The following is a 20,176-nucleotide window of genomic DNA, read 5'->3' on the forward strand; positions in this document are numbered from 1 at the left end:
CATTATCGAAGACAATACAGCCAAGTTATTACACCAAGCTATAATCGTGTCGCAAGACGGACAAAAAAATCGCTGGTCTATTGTGTCATTGCACATATGATACAGATTGTGGTCAAACGTTTTCGCTTGTGAGGCCAAGGTGAGCCATTATGTCAGAAAATTCATTTTCACATTGTGCCGTAATAATGCAATTACTTTGTCGGACTCGAAATTTACTTTTATTTTCGATTTCAATTTTCTCAAATTTTGTGGATTCTATTTCGATAGGTATATTTTATATAGAAAATAAGCAGCTATTTTGCAACTTAAATAAGCAGCGAACAGTTTCCCACTTGGAGATTTAAAAGAGAAACGCGCGCTTTCGATAGAATCATAAATTAAATAAGATATAATAAATTAAATTTAATAATGGACTATCTATCGCGGACGCGTCGCAGGAAACGTCATCGTGACACGCGGCCGCTTTCCATCCCGAGGCTTCCTTCTCGTGTCCGCGATGCGCACCGTATATCTCTATCGTGCCACATACTCGTATTACAACTGTTTTAGCGTATATCAAAAGGACAGTATAACAATGCGAGGCATTTTAATCCTTCATCGTCGAGAGAACCGAAAGAAGGAAGGGAGTCATACGGGATAAGCACGCTTCGTGCTTATTTTATCCGGATATTTTTTGCGCTAGTCCCCGTTACCAGGTGATATTAAATTTCGTTCGAATCGCCAACGGCGGCGGCATAAAGAAAGAGAGAGAGAGAGAGAGAGATGATTAGATCGCGCTCGGATTAAAATCCGACCTCGCGGGTCGTGCGATTTTTCGTTCGCCGGAAAGACGATATAAGACGAGGCCATGAGAATCGACTCGTAGCCTCGATTCCGCCGTTCGATTCCGCTGCTGCATCATGCGCCGATACCATTCGTTCTCTCTGCGATAAGGGCGCAGCCGTCCGCTCGTTCTCGCTTCTGACATGAGCCATTTTGCAACTACGATTATTGCCCCGACGTGCCCGCCAATTTCACTGTAATTGGACGATATTTTATTATTCTGCTTTTAATAAATCTATTCTGAAAACATAGTCTCTTATCATTTTCTGCACAGTTAAAAATTGTGCGCCCATATGTTAAAATTTTCTTGTATTACCGTGTTTTGATTAGTACTTCAATGTAAAATTAATATACAATTTATTTGTTATTATTTTTATAACGTTTTCATGTGTTATATTTATACCACCTTCATAATTTAACACTTTGTATATCTCTTAGAATGGAATATTTTAAGTATTTTTAACAATTATTTTAAACAATCAATATGTCTCAAAGTTAGTTCTAAGAAAAGTTAAAGTAAATCTTGAAATAATCTTGAACTTTGACATACAAAATAATCAAATTTACTAAAATCAAACAAATGTTTCTATTACAAATATTTCAGTTAAAATAATTATATGTTAATGTCCTCAACATTTCTTACCGTAACCAGTTATCGTAACCGAGTTATCGTAACATTTTTTCATGTAATTTTTAATTAATTTGTATGTTATTTTTACACTTAAAGTCACACTAACAAAAATAAATGTAAAGTATTGTGTCAATTATTTAACATTTTTAGTTTGTCAATAAGTAACATACGACGAATGAGTTATTTTAACTTAAAATTTAGACTTTCTCGAATATATGAAAAATGTTATAATTAACATTTTATTTTTTACTGTGTGTACTTGTATTACTTATTTGCATTATATAGTATTTTTTTCATTTATACCTTAGTATCAATTTTACTTTTATTGCGATTTAATTTTTCTTCACTCGCGATATTTGACGCGATGTATTGCATATACGAAATATACAGGTGAGTTTTTCGTTGCTTCATCGCCGATCACGACCGATAATGGCGTAATTGAGTTGAACCAAAAGGGAACGTGGCCCTCGAGTATATCCAAGCAATAAATTTCACATTGTGCTCGTTGTATTGATCGATTTCAGGCGGCGTAATTTTAGTAGTAATTAGGAAGATTTTCAACACGGGGAAACATTGCACCATGCTCGGGAATAAACTATCTTCGACCTGCCACTCCCAATCGGGAAAGTTTTATAATCTTCTTGTCTATTGTTTCTTAGACGAGTTGTGTAAGATTGAAAAGTACCGGGGTACGTTGTATATTTTAACGTTATCCAGATTGAATCATTAAATCCACTTTTTTGTTCGTGATACACGATCGATATTAGCTGTTGTATTAGAAGGTAATCATTACATTATAAAAATCTTGAGAAAAAGAAATATTTAGAAATGATTTTATAAATACATATTTTAAAAAAAATAGTTTTTAAAGAAAATTATGAAAAATTATCGAAAATGAATCTTTTTACTTGAGTAACTTATACGAGTTTAGATAACGATGTGCATTGTATGCAAAATTGAAAGGTATAAAGGATTCTACACATCTGCCATAGCAATTTCTTGTTAAGATAGGTCATAAGGTGACACGGAAGCGATGCACGTATTTATCTGCGGAGGCGAATGTGATCGCTTAACGCTATCGAGGTCAACGGAGCATACAGGTGAAATGTCACGATGGTTTGCCAGTGATGAAATTCACTAAACGGAGATTAGGTGACGGTAAACATGACGATGAATCTGCCTAAAAACACAGTAATAACGGTTAAACGGCACCGCTAATCTGATCTCGTTTAATTGCGTTGTTAACTTATCCTTCAACTATTTTCCCAAGCAGCTACTTTGTATCCCTTTAATGAATAGGTTTTAAAATAAATAAGCGAAATTGATGAGTCACACAATCGATACATCAAAGAATAAAAAAAGATCATTCAGCAAAAAAGTTTGCAAAAAAATTTCTTTGACGAGATGAATCATTACGGCTTCGGCTAAAGATCACCGCCTATATCCTTTCAGGGTACAGATTATATGTTGGTGAATTTTTTCTCGTCATTGTAAATTAAAACCGGCGTCTTCAATATCGTGCGAAAGAATGGGCGATGACCAGCGTGTCATCAATCACGCGGGAGATATATTCGCGAATTATTGTGTACCCTCTTGACATTAACCTACATATGAGAGCATAATGCGACTTACGTTTGCACAGGCGAACATTTTACAAACGCAGCACCACGCCTTTCGTCGTTTCTATGGACAGGCGGTATACGCCCTTATAATTATGTCGCACCTAAGAAATTATCGTCACACGTTGTGTTGCCCGACCGAACAAAGCGAACCGCCGAATCGATGTCGACGAATGTCTCGAAATGTCTTTCGTAAATAACAAGTGTAATTCTCGTTCAATCAACTATCGTAATTAACTTTTCAACATCCTAATTGTCTAAATCTCTCCTTTACGTGTTTATCTCTGATAAAATCTCTTGATATGCGAAATATTTATAAATATATCTGTGTTTCTTGATCTGCGCGCATGGATTTAGAACAGGATCCCGAATAAAGTGAAATAGCGAGGAGGACGGTGCGAATTTTAAAACATATAACTCCCACGATACGACCTCTTGTCGCTCGGCTTTCAATTGAATTCCAGGACGTGTGAAATTGCACGATCCGAACGAATGCAGGTAGTCGAGCTCACGTAGCAACGTCTAAGTGATTTCGATACCAATATCGAGATCAATAATATCCATCCAGATGTTTGTCCGATGCGTGTATGAATTAAATTAAGCCGCATATGCACTCTATATTAATGTCAATAATCCGATATGGGATTTATTTTACTACCCATCATCGTGTCACTCTAATGCGCGCGATTCTTTTTCCTTCCACTCATAATTCTACGCCATATTTTACCCATCGTGTATTTTATTCGTCCAATTTTTCATCATTTCTGTAGCGTTAAATCGTGTAATAAATGGAGTCGCTTAATCCGCGCATCTTTGCATCCTCGCGATGGCTATTTGCTTCATCGTTCCGATACATTTCTCACGTCATAATTAGAAAATTAATGTCTAATGAATAAGATAAAAGTAGTAAAGTAGAGAAAAGTAGGATACGAGATATTTAGAAATCATCTCTAAGAGAAAAGCCTACAGAAAAAGGACATTATTGTTTTAAAAATATATTCAGTTTTAACATGCAAATCTTGAAATGAGATTATATTGAAGAAAACTTAATTAAAGAAGAACGTTAATTAAAGAAAAATATAATTGCTTGAATAATTGCTTACTCGAATAAAGCCATTTTATATAATTCAATCGAGAAAAATATATTCTTATGATTTAAGATTTAATTTTTTTGAATGGAAAAGATGTTCGATAGAAAGTAACATTTAAATCAAAGATTATAATTTTCTTAAAGTAAAATTAAATAATTATATATTCTTGAGATGACAATTACAATATACAAAATAAGACTATAATTATTGAAATTTAAAATTATTAAATTCTTCTAAGAAGATTATAAATTGTTGCGTATATACGAAACAATGAACGCGTTAGTTAAGCATATAAGTTTTGATTTGACACTTATTTTTTTTCTGTGTATAAGCAATCATAAAATTTTTAGAAAAAAAAAGAGGCAAGTCACTCCAATCTGCAAAGAATTTTGCGACACGACTTGTCCCGATACTTTACACCTCTTATGTTTGTTTCGTGTCGTCATAATGGATTAGTCGTAATGAACCTACGGCCGCGTTTCATTCGAAGAAACTCGTTTTCCTTAACGGCTACTAACAATAGCAACGCGAACCGTATACCCACGCGAAAAATTAACAACGCGAATGACCACGCGATATCCAACGCATACGTTATGTCGTAAAAGATACCTTCGTGCCTATTTTCGGAGGATATCCGCGTGCTGCCGGAGGAAACCGGTTAAAAACCGTCCATGTGTGATAAACATTCGCAACTTTCATAGCTATTTCAAGAAATATCAACGCGGTCCGATCGTGTTGCAATTTGCATCTAAAAAGCATTATTAGAATATGTCCAACGACCGGAATATTTTCTCTTTTTCTCTCCGTCTCTCCTTATCCTTTTTCTCGATACACATCGCTTCAAGAAAATATGAAAGTATTACTTTTATACTTTTGCTTCTTCGCAAATTCACCTCCGTTCGATTCTAATCAAACTTGTACGATGGAATTGCGCGAGGGAGATGCAATTGGCGGATGTAATTCTGCGGCCAATTTATGCCGTCATTCTGTAAACGACATCTCACAGTTCCGGCTCGTATCCTTTATTATCGATCGACAATGTATCGCATTCGCGGCTGACATCTCGACGACGCGCGTCAATTTCCCTGCCATTTTCTCAGAGCGAATCGTGCAGCACTTTGGTGCCACGATTCGCACGCGATACCTGTATACGTTTGCCTCTCATCGATCGGCATAAAGTATCGGAGAAAGGGGAATATACATTTTCTATGTACATTGAGGGTGGCAGGCTGTGGAAGAAAAAGAAAACAAGATGACGAGAAAAATATATTCACGAGAGAGAGAGAGAGAGAAAGAGCTTTCCGGAACGATTCAATTCTCATGGATAATTGAACGTGGCATAAGGCTCTGCTTGACTTTGCTTGGTCTGCTAAGCTATTTCTTATTCATAAGCTCCCAACTGCTCCGTAGGATTCTCGTGCAAATTACATCGGTATTTTCAAATGCAAGATGAATTATTTTTTCTTTCGAATTTCGTATTTCTGTCAAAATTTTTTAATAAGACATTTCTCGACTTATATTTTTATCAAATTATTTTATTTATTTATTTATTTATTTATTATTCTTATTTATTATTTATTTATTTTATTTATTTATTCATTTATTATTATCTTATTTATTATCATCTTCATTTATTATCATTATTTATTATCATCTTCATTTATTATTATCTTATTTATTATCTTATTTATTATTATCTTATTATTTATTTATTTTATCGTTTTTATTCATAAATTATGACAAGATTTTTGTGAAAAGACCGGCCAACTTCTAATAAGTTAACGTTCGATACTAGCCCACACTTTTGCGACAAAACGCCATAAATTTCGCGCGCTCGTAGAACACATAAAATCACGAGTCCCAAGAGAGAAACTCATTCTTCGCGATTCCACCGTCTCTTTTTCTCTCTCTGCTTTAAAACCGATCTTCTTCAACCTGCCATGCCACATACCACGTAGCACAAGCTTATTCCGAGAGCTTATTGTCTCGCGAGATATCTCGATCGCGTGGCTCGCGAATGAAGATAAAATCCTCGCAACAAATTTAAGACGGACCAGATACTACCGCCGAGAAAGTGTGTAATATGTAAAAGAGCTATTTCCTCTTTACATAAAACGCCTTAGAATTTTATTAGACTCAGAAATTTCTCGGGGATGCTGCGGCGAGCGCGTTTTCGCCGAGATTGATAAGCCCTGTTCAATCTCAGACAGTTCGCGTGAAAATGAAACGTTTGATTTTATCTGCGATTATGTTTGCCTTCTACGATATTTAATGCGCATAAAGTGCAACAAATTACTCGATTTGAATCAGTGTTATGGAAATAGCGCAAGAAATCCTTTTCACAAGGACGCGAATGATATATCAGCTGATAACGCGGCAGAGACAGGCGAGCCATGACAGTGGCATTGTTTTCAGGAATTTATTAGTTGCGAGACGTCGCTTTCGAAAGCGCAGGTTTCACTCTAAGTCAATTACCGGAGCGCAAACCTTCGCACGCTCCCTCATCGTAGCCGCGTTTTGCAGAAATGCATAAACTGTTCTCGCTGCACCTAGAACAGTTAGTCGGAAATGAACGTATACGCACGTGTACACGCCTTACCGCTTATATTGTTCTCTGCTTGTACCGTTTCTCTCTCTTTCTCTCTATTCACAACTTTCGCAGCCTAGTCCGCGATCTAATATACCTGTGTTCCGGATGAATTAAAAAATAATTAAGATCACACGTGAGAGGATGAGTATGCGCGAAATGAAATTAATTATTATTATTCGCGACCGTCGCAGACTTTCAAGGATGTCTCGTTAAAAATGTTACACTAAGCACCTGATGATAATTAATCGAAACGTCAGAAACTCTCGATTACGGAAATGACGCTCCGTGTAACACAACATGCGCAAACACAAGCGGGATAGATTTTCTCCCGAGTAATACGAGGTGATATTATGATCTCCGCTGAAACATTGTCCACTTGTTCGGCGAGAAGTGCCGAGTTACTCTCGCGCACGATTCGCGCAAGCATCGGGTATCGGCTTTCCATCCCGACGAAAAGGTAAAATGCCATACGTAGCGGCAGGTAGATAGGTGCACGGTGTATATATCGCATCGCATCGTATCGTCGCTGAATTTCTGCAGTTTTGCAGCAAGCACGATGCGCCTCGATAACGAGGGAAGCCTTTCCCTTTCGCGGCCAGAATGCCACGTTCCTTGCTCTCCTCAACACGAAGAGTGTAGGTCTCTTCGGCAATGTGTAATTTTCCACTCGTTTCCCGTGGTGCATCATTATGCGGCCGATTGGCCGGATTCCCTGGGACCCACTCTCGCGTCTTCATCTCGGGAGACGTATGTCCGCGAGGTTTAGCTCCTCCAGCGTTTACGGGCCTTCTTTTCACATTTCCTTTCCCGATTTATTATTCGCGTTATTGCTTAAACGTTTCTCGCGTTTTACGCCTCAAACCTTTTTGCAATCGTCGTTTATGTCGCCGTTACGACTCCCGCGGAGCCGTTCATTATCGTGGCAAAAAGAGAAGACTGCGCATATATCACGTTAGGATCCCTCTCGAATGTATGTCACGAGGGAGAGAGAGAGAGAGAAAGAGAATTGCCGCAGCTGTGCGTATGTCGTGTTAACCCGGCACGCTTTGTGATTGCGAGGGGTGGCTTTGCATTTATTATACGCACGTGGTTCAGGGTAAGCAAGGAGAAGCGATCATCCTCTCTCGTTTATGAGAGCGCGGTAATAAACGTTAAAATTTCATGCTCGTCGTTGAACATCGGCACATGTATCACGCAACAACGTGACACCGCATTCGCTCCTCGATTGATACGAACCCCTGTTAAACCCCTGTGTTAAATTGCATCGTATAATATTGTCAATCTACAATTCGTTTTAAAATATCGATATTCTGAAAATCGGAGCGGGAATTTATTATACAATTATTAATTTGCGCTCTCGCAATATATTCTTGCTTCGGATAATAATCACAGAAAATACAGACAGACCTTTAAGAGCACGCACTTATCGTGTGTTAGTTTGCAGGTGCGTTTAAAAGCAAACACCTTGACCTAGACAATCGCTCCGAGTGGCGCAAGATGATTATGAACGGCGACTTGAACGATGCTACGTATCTCTCTCTATCTCCCTCTTTCGTGGGAGTGCGCGGGGGAGGTCGATTAATTTATTAGTCGATGCAATTATCCGTTACCTCTTTTAAATTGGCAGGACCAAATAAGCAAAATCAAATCGAACCTATCAGATTATTTAGTACCTATTTTGCACCACTAGTAATAATTTTGTATCCTATATAATTTTGAAAAAAATCAATAGAAAAAGAAAAAAAGAAAATCAAGTATAAAAGTATAACAAAATAAAAGTATAACTTTTTTAAATTTTTATTGCTAAATATAATTTCAAAAAAGAACGGCTCGGTACAAAAATTGAAACTTTATATTTTGATAGCATAAATTATGTCACGTGGAATGTACAAGTAGTGATTGATTTGGCTGATAGGAAAAAGTACTTTATTTTTGAGACTGATAGAGCTAAATTCAATTTATTATTAGTGATACAAATTAGTACAAAATACGTACTAAATATCTGACAGGTTTGATTTTGCTAATTTGGTCCTGCCAGCTTAATAGAGGTTTATCCGTTACATAATGTCGCTGTTACCTCTCGACATTTCGCGACGTTTTGTTACCTTCCGCGACGCGTTGTTGGTTTAAGTCGGCGAATTATCTCGTCGGGAGGTGCTCTCTCGCGCTACCGGTCTTAAATTTCCCGTGTAATTACGATCGCATTAAACGCCAATCCGCTTCGCTCTCGTATACCGATCGCACTCGGCAACGTAAACGGCACCGTTTGACTGTGTAACGAGCTAATAAGCCGCGTTAGACGCTAAAGCGAGGTATAGCTGCGTGTTTCATCATTCCAAGTAACACACACTCGTAATCGCACGCGATGATTAATATTTTACGCGATACTTGTCGATATTATAGATTCACCATCAGATGATGCGCATCGACACCATGAGAAGAATTACGCGTAATTAATTCAGCGTTTAAATAGTCATCAATCAATATATTTCTGTATACAGGATGTTTCTTAATAAGTGTGAAAAATTGTATTGTAATTGATTTTTCATATACTCCTACATCCCTCCCTGTGAAGTTACACTCCTCCAAAAATGGGGGATAAAATTAGGTTTTTATTTTTTCCTCAAATTTGAAACAAGTTAAAGAAATGAAATTAGGTGGATATTTTCTACTAATAAAAAAATTATTTATTAATATTTTTTTTAGTCTGTATTGTTATAAGAAGATGAAACTATAGCAACCTCTATTCAATTTTTTATTACAACTTTTTAATGAGCTGGAATATGGTCATCTAAAAATATGCATTAAAAAGTTAGATTTATTTAGAAACTTTTTTATTTCTTTTACTTTTTTCATAAAATCAGTAATTTTCAGGAAAAAAAATAAAATACGTTATCGTGCACAGCACGATGCTAAATAGCATAGATTTTGAAATATGAGAAATTAAATTTTAAAATAAAAATAAAATTAGAATAAATGTTGAGAAAATTGGAAGGATGTAGGAGTATATGTTTATATGAAAAACCCCCCTTAATTTTCGACAAAGAATCATCTCTTAAAATTTTTCGCACTTATTAAGAAACACTCTGTATATGTATAATACATGTGTAATTAATTAAGAAATTATTTACTATAATTAATTAGAAGTTTATTATATAATTAGGATTGAGTCATTAAATCTGCGTTTTCTGAGAAGTGCAAAATATCAAAGCACCGATAGTCAGCTTTAGGTGTCTGACACTTTCTTTCGCGGAATCATAAGATTATGCGATATATTGCTTATCTAATAGGAAAGTCGCGGCGTGCGGTATCTTGCAAATCACAAAGTCGTCGAGAAATTATGAATATGACTTATGAATATGAATAGCAATGCGAAAGACGCGTTAAAAAAGCACTAAACGAAGACGGAAAGAGTCAGAGTAACGCCTCGAGAACGGCAGGAAGGAGCCAAGTAATAGCAAAGTATGTCGTGTCTCGACCCCACCATCATCGTGGTAATCGTCGATCTACGATGAGGCGGCCGCTAGGATCCAGCTGACACTCGGCAGGAAGTTGCCACTCGAAAATACCGTGGCACACATCGATGGGCCTACAAACGTTTACACTGCGGTGGTAGATGGATAGACGGATAACTCGTTACTCGGCACCGCCGTCTCACTTGTGTGTACACGTTTGCACACACATGGAACGAATCAACGAATCGTTTAGTACCGTGGGATTTCCTCGGCGTTCTACAGCTTTAAAGTTCCTAATTCCCCCTTTTAAATACGAGGGCTGAAGGATCGCGAGCAATATGGCTCTCTTAAGATCCTTATAATATTAATTAGCAACAGGTGTTCACCAGTTATGTAGTCTTTCCTATTTTTTTCTTTCAAATTCAAAGCAGAATTTATAAAATTGAAAAGTGTAAAGCAATAATTTGGAGATTTGAATCTCAAAACGATAATAAGCAATAATAATATAAAAACAATTTTATTTTGCAACGAATTTTTTTCTCGAGGTTACGATCATATAATTTGAAAGGTGTCGTTTGACTCTTTTCGCTATTAATTCACAATATTCACTGATATATTGATTATACGTTTAGGGGCAATACCATATTCGCATACAAGTCTTTCGCCGCTAATCGAGTGATGAAAAGAATTTTTTCTGACGCGAGGAAGGTAATCATACGTCAAAGCTTATTTCGATCGGATAAATAGCAAAGTCGTGACACGAGAGGCATGAAAGATTTTACGATTGCAAAGATATGTTTAGAGCACCCCTTGGCCTCAAGATATCGACACCGTATTCTTGTTTCTATCGCACTTGACGACTGTCAAATACTCTCGACAGATTCGATTAAAGAGCATGTAAATTCGCCATCATTATTGTTTGAATGAAAGATTGCTTGTTAACTCAAAATAGAAATGGACGGTTCGAAAAAAAATGAAGTGAAAGTAATCGGTAAACTATTGTCCGAGAAATGTCAATCGAACCGAATCGCGGCGCCAATAATGATTGTTGGAATAATCTCATCAGATCCGCAATTCTAGTCTTAAAAGTATCTTTTCAAACATTTTGAAAGTCAGATATCGATGTTCTTTAGGGTAAAAACTATGATAAATATATCTGCGAGAGATATTTAAAAAATCTCATCGCGTCTGGCGATTTTGCATGGGAATTAACGAACATCTCTTCATAAAGTGCATTTCCTCATGGATGCCTTATCACGACGAGTCACGTTGCGATTTAGCATCGCGTTTTACACAGTTACCAGATAATTGAGATTTAAAATAGCGAACAAAGATCGTTCGAAGATACGTTTCTCGCGTGCTGGCGCATTCGAGTAGGATGGCACAATCGCGATTCCCGGCATGATAAAGCGCCGTTTCGGCTCGCCATTCGCTCATCATCATAAAATGCGGTTGCATACTCGAGTCGAGGTCTGCACAGCGCTAATAGAACATCGACAGAGAGTCCGTGCGGAGTCTTAACAACGTCTGCAGCTAGTCAATATACATAATGAATGAGGCACTGGCGCAAACAAAAATGCTGAATCGCAATCATCCGGGCTCGACATGTAACGTGTGTACGAGCGCGCATTCCACGTTAGCGCGTATGTATGCTGCCTATTTATAGTATAGACTCAAAGTATAGAAATAACTGGATGTCGATACATCGCTATTAATTTCCGCGACCTCACGTCCGCTGCGGCACGTCCCACAGAATCTCATCGTTACGTTCGTTGGGTTCCTTATCTTCTTGATACATTGACTTGGCCCGCGTGAGCATTCGCGACTCGCATTTTGAATAAATATGCGCTATGCAACGTCTAAAACAGGTATAATGTGTATATCCCGATGTCCCGCTATGGGAATTCGCGTTACCGTGAACGCCGCGAATTCTTGTTACGAGAATATCTCGTGACTGAAAGACTGATAATGGCGGATATGTTAATTATACAAGTGGCAATTAATTATTCTGCTTATAATAAATATATGTATAATTAAGTTTAATTATTATAATAATTAGAGATTATAATAATTATTATAATAATATAATATAATATAATAAATAATAATAATTATTATAATCGAAATATCGATTTCGATATATAATAATAATTATTATTATAATAATAATTATTATTATAATAATAATTATTATAATAATTAGAGATTTGGCTCAAATAATCAAAAAATTTAAATTATTATCATAAATATATGATTACTATAATAAATATATAATTATTATAAAAAATATATAATTAATTATTATAATAAATATATATTAATTATACAATTAACTAATCATAAATAATTGCTCATATGATTATTCAATTATTATTCTCGCAATAAAACGAGAACGAGAAATATTCGTCGACGAATAACAAGGTGGCTGGTATGCATATGACTCGTTTCACGCGATTCCTTCGAGATAAATCGCGAAATGAGAATTATGCGTGAAAAATGCGTCGCTTATCGGACCACGCGTGTCCAATGGGGTACCACGACTTAATCGATCGCCCTGGAATGCCGCTACTGTCGCACACCGAAGGAGGCCGATTTATTACCCCGCGAGAGCGCACCGTATGGATTTCAGTCCATGGCATATGGAGGAAGCGAGATGGAAGGTCTGGCATTCCAGACGCGCGCGCGTCGACGTCCCTTTCGCTGCGCCCATCGCAGGGACTGGATGGCATGCGACTCGCGTACCGATCACGAGTCGTTTCTATGGAGCGCATTGCACCAGTTATTTTTTTTTTCAACATACATACGTATATGCTCGAACCTTTCTAAGCCGCATTACGGGAAAATCCTTCGCAATTCGAAACACGACCTTGCAATTTTCTATTGTATATCCATCATATTTATATTAATAGAAAGCAAAAATAAACGTAAATGATATCAAAAGATGAGCGGAATCGAAACTTAAAATGCGAAATTTTGATTTTATTTCAAGTGTGTGTCATATAAATATTATATATCATAAATTATTAAAAATTTAAGAAATATTTAAAACTTATATATATTAATATAATTTTATTATTAATCACTAATGTAAAATAAATTATTAATATTTAAATAAATTATTAATAACTTAAAGAAAATTTAGAGAAAATATAAATTAATAATAACATAAGGTTAATTAAAATATTATAGATAATTAAATACTTATTAATATATATTATTAAACTTTAATTTAAATAATAAATAAATAAATTTATTTATCTATAATTTATTAATATAATATATATATAACGTCCAGCTCACTTCTCCTAATTTTATAACGCGACACAATCTTGCGAAATGCCGTGCAAATTGAAAGGATGACCGTTCGGGCACGTGATTTTCCTGCTAATGAGTCTAAATACTCATCTTGTACGCATCGAACGTGACGCTGAGAGCGAAAATCACACTGCTAACTGAAAAATCGTGTAATAATATTTACGGAGCCGCGTTTGTCGTTGCCACGTTGGCACGGAAGAGGGATGGAATGTGGAATAAAGGGGTAGTCGGATAAGAGCCGGTCCGACCGGAGGACCGGCTATCTCGCTGCGAAGTAGACGGCAGACCAATTATGGCAGCGCGAAACCCGCGTTGTTGCACGCGCATATATAAAGACGCATAAAGACGCGCGTATTATGATGCCCCGCCCGATCCGGCAAATAGCGGAATGTTAACCGAGCTTGTTTAACAGCAGGCATTCACACGCGAACCGGAAAGCCCGGAAACTTTGCATTCGTTGCAACAGTCGATTAATAAAAATATTTTTTTAATCCTCGTATCTCCTAACTGATTAACCGCAATCAACGTAAGTCATCAACAATCGTCATTATTCGCGAATTAATATATACTTATTCATATGTATTTATTAATATTAATATTAATATTAAAAATTAAGTCGATTTAATTTTTAATTATTTGAGCCAAATTCCTAATTATTAAATATGAATATTAATATATATTTATATATTACATTTTCGACTCCGATTTAATCTGACTTGACACGAAATTTTATACACACAGACGTAATATTTATACAAAATATGCGCGCATTAATATATTAAAATTGCACAAGACATCTAAAATGCGAGGCAGACGAAAATGATAATAATTCTATGAGACTTGTTTCGATTCGTGACGTAATTTTTCGATATTCATGCCGGCAGCCTTCTCAGGCGGATAAAGAGTCACGTAACACGTTCTTTATCGCGCGAATAAATTTCTTTCGTTTTTTGCGAGAATGTTTTCGCATCGCGGCAAACATAATAACGAGTCGAAGCTCCTACGCCGTTGCGCAGATACGCATTAGCATAAGCCCGGTATGCGAGATAGTCGAGCGTAGGCGTGCATAGATATGAGTGCGCGGGGCATAAAAGGGAGCAATAAGATTGAAAAGAAATGGCGAAGGTGGAAAAAGAGACCGGGGACACCGGCCAAAGGGACATAAAAATAGCACGCGACTGGAAATAAGAGTGCATACGGGTGCACGGGCTACCTGATAAGATATGCGAAGCTATTTCTGTAGAATGTACATCGACAACAGGCGCGGCAGATTACGAGCAATAAGCGGATAAGCAAAATAACGACAAGAGATCGGGCACTTTCTACTATCCTCGATCGTCCTGTTTATAAAACGTCGCTTTACATCACTATTTAGCATACTAATCCTTGGACTCTTTGAAATTTAACGACAATTCATGCGTGCTCTGCTTTATTTATTTATTTACTTTTGCTATTCGAGTTTGTTTTTTAGATATGCGATATTTCGCCGCGTCAAGTTTGATCAAGGATAGCAAAAAAATGCACCAGGTGTAGCTCGTACGTCATTTTCGCGCATAAAGTGTCGCATTAAAGACATTTTAATTCAAATGCACCAGGAACCGAGGTCACGCATTATTATCTCGTCTCTTGTAAGAACTTGTTCTTGTAAAATATTGGCGCTTTCACTTTCACTTTCACAGATTGCCTTATCTTTAATTAAACTTTTTGGTTATCTCAATTTGAATGAGACAGACTCCCGGTGACATAGACGGGTTAAATCGACCCTGGGGCAATGTACGAATCGATAAAATAAATAGTACGTACCGAGGCAGGTGATGGAATGGTCTGCGGGTGGTCGTAGAACGTTTCGCGCCCAAGCCGCCCTCAAAACCTCGAGGGCGCAGGGCGGTCCGCTAACCATCAGCACACCCGGTGACACGTGGCCTTTATACCTAAGCTGCCGCGTCGCATCCACCAAAGCCGCGTTCCACCAGCATTTGGAATTTGCTTCCAAGAAGCTCTGCAACACGTACGAAAATAGCTTTAATTAGTAAGATTTCTCGAAATTCTGTCCAAAGTTTACAATAAAAAATTATCTTTTCTTTAATTTTTTATTTATTTTCAAATATTTTCGAGTTCATAAATTAATAAGAATTATATGACACACAGAAAAAAATAAGTGTCAAATCAAAACTTATATATTTAAATTAACGCGTTCATTGTTTCGTATATACGAATAACAATTTATAATCTTCTTAGAAGAATTTAATAATTTTAAATTTCAACTATATAACGATATTATAGTCTTATTTTAATATTGTAATTCAGTCACCTCAAAAATATATAATTATTTAATTTCACTTTAAGAAAATTATAATTTGTTGATTTAAAAATATTATTTTCTATCTAACATTGTTTCTTTTCTATTTTGAAGGAAATTAAATCTTAAATCATAAGAATATATTTTTCTCGATTGAACTATATATATAATGGCTTCATTCAAATAATCATTCAAGCAATTATATTTTTCTTTAATTAACGCAATATAGTCTCATTTCAAGATGTCCATGTTGAAACTAAATATATTTTCAAAACAAGAATGAAGATCCTTTTTTTCTGTACAGAAAAATATTTCTCTTTCCCTACATCTTATGACTGTATAATAACTATCATTCGCATACTACTCGTGTCTTGCGTTACCAATAAAAAAAGTCGCTACACATCGTACCACATAAAAGTCCATAAGTTACCCCTAAAGTATAGCGTGGCTGCTAAGTGTTTATCTCTCTGTCGAGCCGTATGGCGTTCCACCCTCGTCGTAATTTCGAGCGAAACGCGATTCCATCCCCTACAGATGCTTCCTAGAACCCCCGCATAGATTCGCGTCACAAAATAAGCCGCGATAGGGTCGAGAGCCCCGGACAATGCTCATAAACGTATCGCCCCATATAATTCTGACCCTGTCCTTTCTTTTTTCTTTGTCCTGTCTAAACCATGAAATTAGTGCGGAGTGCTGGAATCGATCGACACAGGCCAGGATGTGATTTATAACAGCCCTTGTTTGGATCATCGGTTTTTCGCGATTGTGAAAAATACCCCGTTTTTCTTTATATATTATATAATAAATTGATTTTATTTTTAACATACTTGGCAATATATCTATCAACAAAAATCTACCTAAGTCGTGTAATTTACTGGCTAGATTAAATTATTCGGCCAACGTAGGTGGAACAATGTAGGATAATGCGGAGGCATGCGATGATTAAGATCTCACAGTGGCGTCGCGATGACGTTTCCAACGAAGAAATGAACCGAAGAAAAGAGAAACGAAATGAGACTGAAATATCCAGTTTAATTTAATTCCATGAAAGAAAAAAAAATACACAATGCGTGCCGCGTGTGCACAAGGCAATTTTGCATTTAACGGTGAAATAAGAGCGTAGAATCTCTGGACTTTCACCAACTGGAAGTCGTACCGTGGCGACGACGGAGTTACCGCCAAATGACGGAACCTCCGCCGCAAATTACACGTCCGCGATCGATCTGATCTGCCGCGAAAATGACCAGGCCTCGTTTTGTGCCTGTGCAACCAAGCACAGCGCAAACATCCACCTTTGCCAAGGCTGCGCGCGTTCCGCATTTCATCATGAATATACATTCGTCGCGTGGATCTCTCTCTCTTCATTTTATATATATATATATAGATATACACAGTCGACCTTCGATGAAATGATTCCACAAAGCTTTCACGAACGGCATTTCACCAACACGCGACCGATATTATGCAACGAGCGCGGATTTTCGAATTTAGTCATAAAAATAAAATATTTTCGTCCCAAGGCGACTCGTTACCGAAACTCATAATGATGTCACTTAATATCACGAAAAAGGCGTCTCGACGCGTATGAATCGAACGCTCTTATTCGCGAGGTATAAGTTATAATCTCTCGCGCGAACAACAACAGATGGACTTTCGTAACCGTGTCGATTACGACACGAAGATTTTTGACGCTTCGACGAGTACGGCCGAGGAAGAAATTATGATAAAGGTGTGCGCGATGGTGGCCGATTTATTAAATCGGCGAAAGATGCGATTTTCAGGCGGGTGAAACTTTTTCGATTACGTCAAACTGCGCTTCTTCTCGAAAGTTGGCGAGCGCGCGTTCAGCTTCCACGTGGGAGCTGCTTCTCGGTGTCGAATCAGCCAAGCGGACACGATCGATTTCACGAGATCGCGAGACCTCCTATCGATCTCTTTCTCCTCGAGACACCTTCCACACAATCGAATTACTCTTTACGCTTTGTTTTTTCCGCTCGGTTAAACACGATGGACGGAGAAAAGCGTCACTTTAGTTATTTAAAAAAATATATGTCCGCCTCTCTCGTAATCAACTAAACTCTATGAAAGTGTCCTGGAACGTTGATTGTTTTTTATGTCTAGCGATTTACTATTTGTATTTAAAATATCAGTTGAAATATTTAAAATACTATTTAAAATATCAAATATCAATATCATAAAAATTTTATTTATTTTATTTTATATATATTTTTTATGTTTCTCTTGCTAAGCCTGAAGCAGCATCAAGAAAGTCGTGCGGCTACATACAAATATCGCGTTGCATCGCGGAATGTGCCGGGGTGGGCAACAGGATATGTTGATAAAGTAGATCTTATTGTCCATGGGAGGATCTAACCGTGAGAGTGCGACAGTTCTGAGTTAACTATAATTAGCGCTGAACCAGCTACCATGTCTCCTGTATCCAGCCTAGCGGTACGCCAGCTAACTGTGCGAAAAAGAGGGCTTTGATCGTTAAACAAATCAGCGTTACCATATTGCGACGTTCGTTATGCCTCGCGTAATATATAACATTCTTTCCTTCTCCGCAAATATCTAATGAAATCTCATTCAATCTACAGAAAATAATGAACGTTGCGCAAGTGACTTGTCTCTTTTGTAAGAGTTATATAAAACAGCTGTAAAAAAATAAGGAGATTGTAAGGAAAGTTCAGAGAGTTACCACAAGTTTCTTCATGATCGCAAACGTATTGAATCAATTCAAAGCCATTTTTATCATTTTCTTCTATATTTAATCTCGATCCTGTCTCTAATATTCTTCCCCCTAAAATTTCCCAAAAGATTATTATAAGCTGTAGATATCGATTACTCGAGGGGAACGGTAGAACGACTGTTGAATATCGCCGAGGGTGAATATTTGAGAAAGAATAGGACTCAAAATCAGATTGAGAATTGTGATTTTTTTCAACTAATACATGATAAGATGATAAAAAAGATAATTATTGCACGCTATTTTGCATTTTTCGCGATTTAAAATAGAATGACATTTGCACTGTTTGAAGAGGAAGAAGGAAATAAATTATGGCAAGATGTGGAAGGTGCAGAACGGACCTCGATTGCTAATCGGCGACGCGGTGCTCAGCGCACGTAATGTACGTATTGCGATTTCCGTGCCGGCAATGAACTTGCGGCAATACGGTCTATAGGGTGTTGTACGGTCGTTGGCTGCCCGTTAATTATTATGCAATATACTCGCCGTGCTCTTTCGCGCCGCGCGTATACGCCTATCCTTTTAAAGCCCTAACTTGAGACGCCGCGCATACGAACGTGAGCGGTTAACGGAGTCGAACGAAATGCAACAGAAACTTATTGCCAGCGTCATTCGCTCCGCGATATTATTGCGCCGCGTTGACCCCTCCTTTATCGATCTATCAAAACTTTATTACACTGGCATCGAGGATATTTTATAGATAAGCCGTTAGTACACATCTATTAAAGTTATCAAAGTATATATTTTATCTTTATAATATATAGATACATATATATATATATATATATATATATATATATATATATATATATCGTGTTCGTACACAGTAAAAAATAAAATTAATTATAACATTTTTCACAGACTTTCCCAGAAAATCCACTCTAAATTTTAAGTTAAAATAATTCATTCGTCGTATGCTACTTATTGACAAACTAAAAATGTTAAATAATTGACACAATACTTTACGTTTATTTTTGTTATTGTGACTTTAAGTGTAATGTAAAAATAATAGACAAATTAATTAAAAATTACATGAAAAATAGTTACGATAACTCGTACTGTTGTAATCAGAAGTGTTGAGGACGTTAACATATAATAGTAATTATTTTAACTTAAATTATTTGTAATAGAAACCTTTAATTTCAGTAAATTTGATTATTTTGTACGTCAAAGTTCAAAATTATTTCAAGATTTACTTTAACTTTTCTTAGAACTGACTGAGACATGTTGATTGTTTAAAATATTTGTTAAAAATACTTAAAATAATATTCCATTCTAAGAGATATATACAAAGTAATGAAGTATGAAGGTGATATAAATGTAACACATGAAAATGTTATAAAAATAATAACATATAAATTATATATTAATTTTACATTGAAGTATTAATCAAAACGTGGTAACACAAGAAAATTTTAACATATGGGCGCACAATTTTTTACTGTGTATAATAAAGTATTTTTAATTGCTTTGTGAGATGGGCTAGAATTAAGATAAATGCAATATTTCTTTTACGAACCGCTGTGTTTTCAAAGAAAATTTTTATAGAAAGCGTTTAGTCTTTGAAGATCGTTTCGAAATTGATCTATTTATCAACCATTACTGGAC

The 20,176-nt window shown here is 36.6% G+C and overlaps 2 protein-coding genes across 3 annotated transcripts in view; one reads left to right on the forward strand and one right to left on the reverse strand.

Moving 5' to 3' along the window:
• LOC105255790 (RNA pseudouridylate synthase domain-containing protein 1) overlaps nucleotides 1-20,176 on the forward strand; it is a 90,309-nt gene that overhangs the window by 14,038 nt on the left and 56,095 nt on the right. The window lies entirely within an intron of this gene.
• LOC105255793 (storkhead-box protein 2) overlaps nucleotides 1-20,176 on the reverse strand; it is a 78,444-nt gene that overhangs the window by 11,956 nt on the left and 46,312 nt on the right. For both annotated transcript variants that reach the window (XM_011265289.3, XM_011265290.3), the window contains exon 3: nucleotides 15,327-15,522. In XM_011265289.3, coding sequence (XP_011263591.1) covers nucleotides 15,327-15,522 — 196 coding nt within the window. The remainder of the gene's footprint in view (nucleotides 1-15,326; nucleotides 15,523-20,176) is intronic.

The sequence above is a fragment of the Camponotus floridanus genome, unplaced genomic scaffold (genome assembly GCF_003227725.1).
Source record: "Camponotus floridanus strain SB8 unplaced genomic scaffold, Cflo_v7.5 scaffold5, whole genome shotgun sequence".
Taxonomy (NCBI): domain Eukaryota; kingdom Metazoa; phylum Arthropoda; class Insecta; order Hymenoptera; family Formicidae; genus Camponotus; species Camponotus floridanus.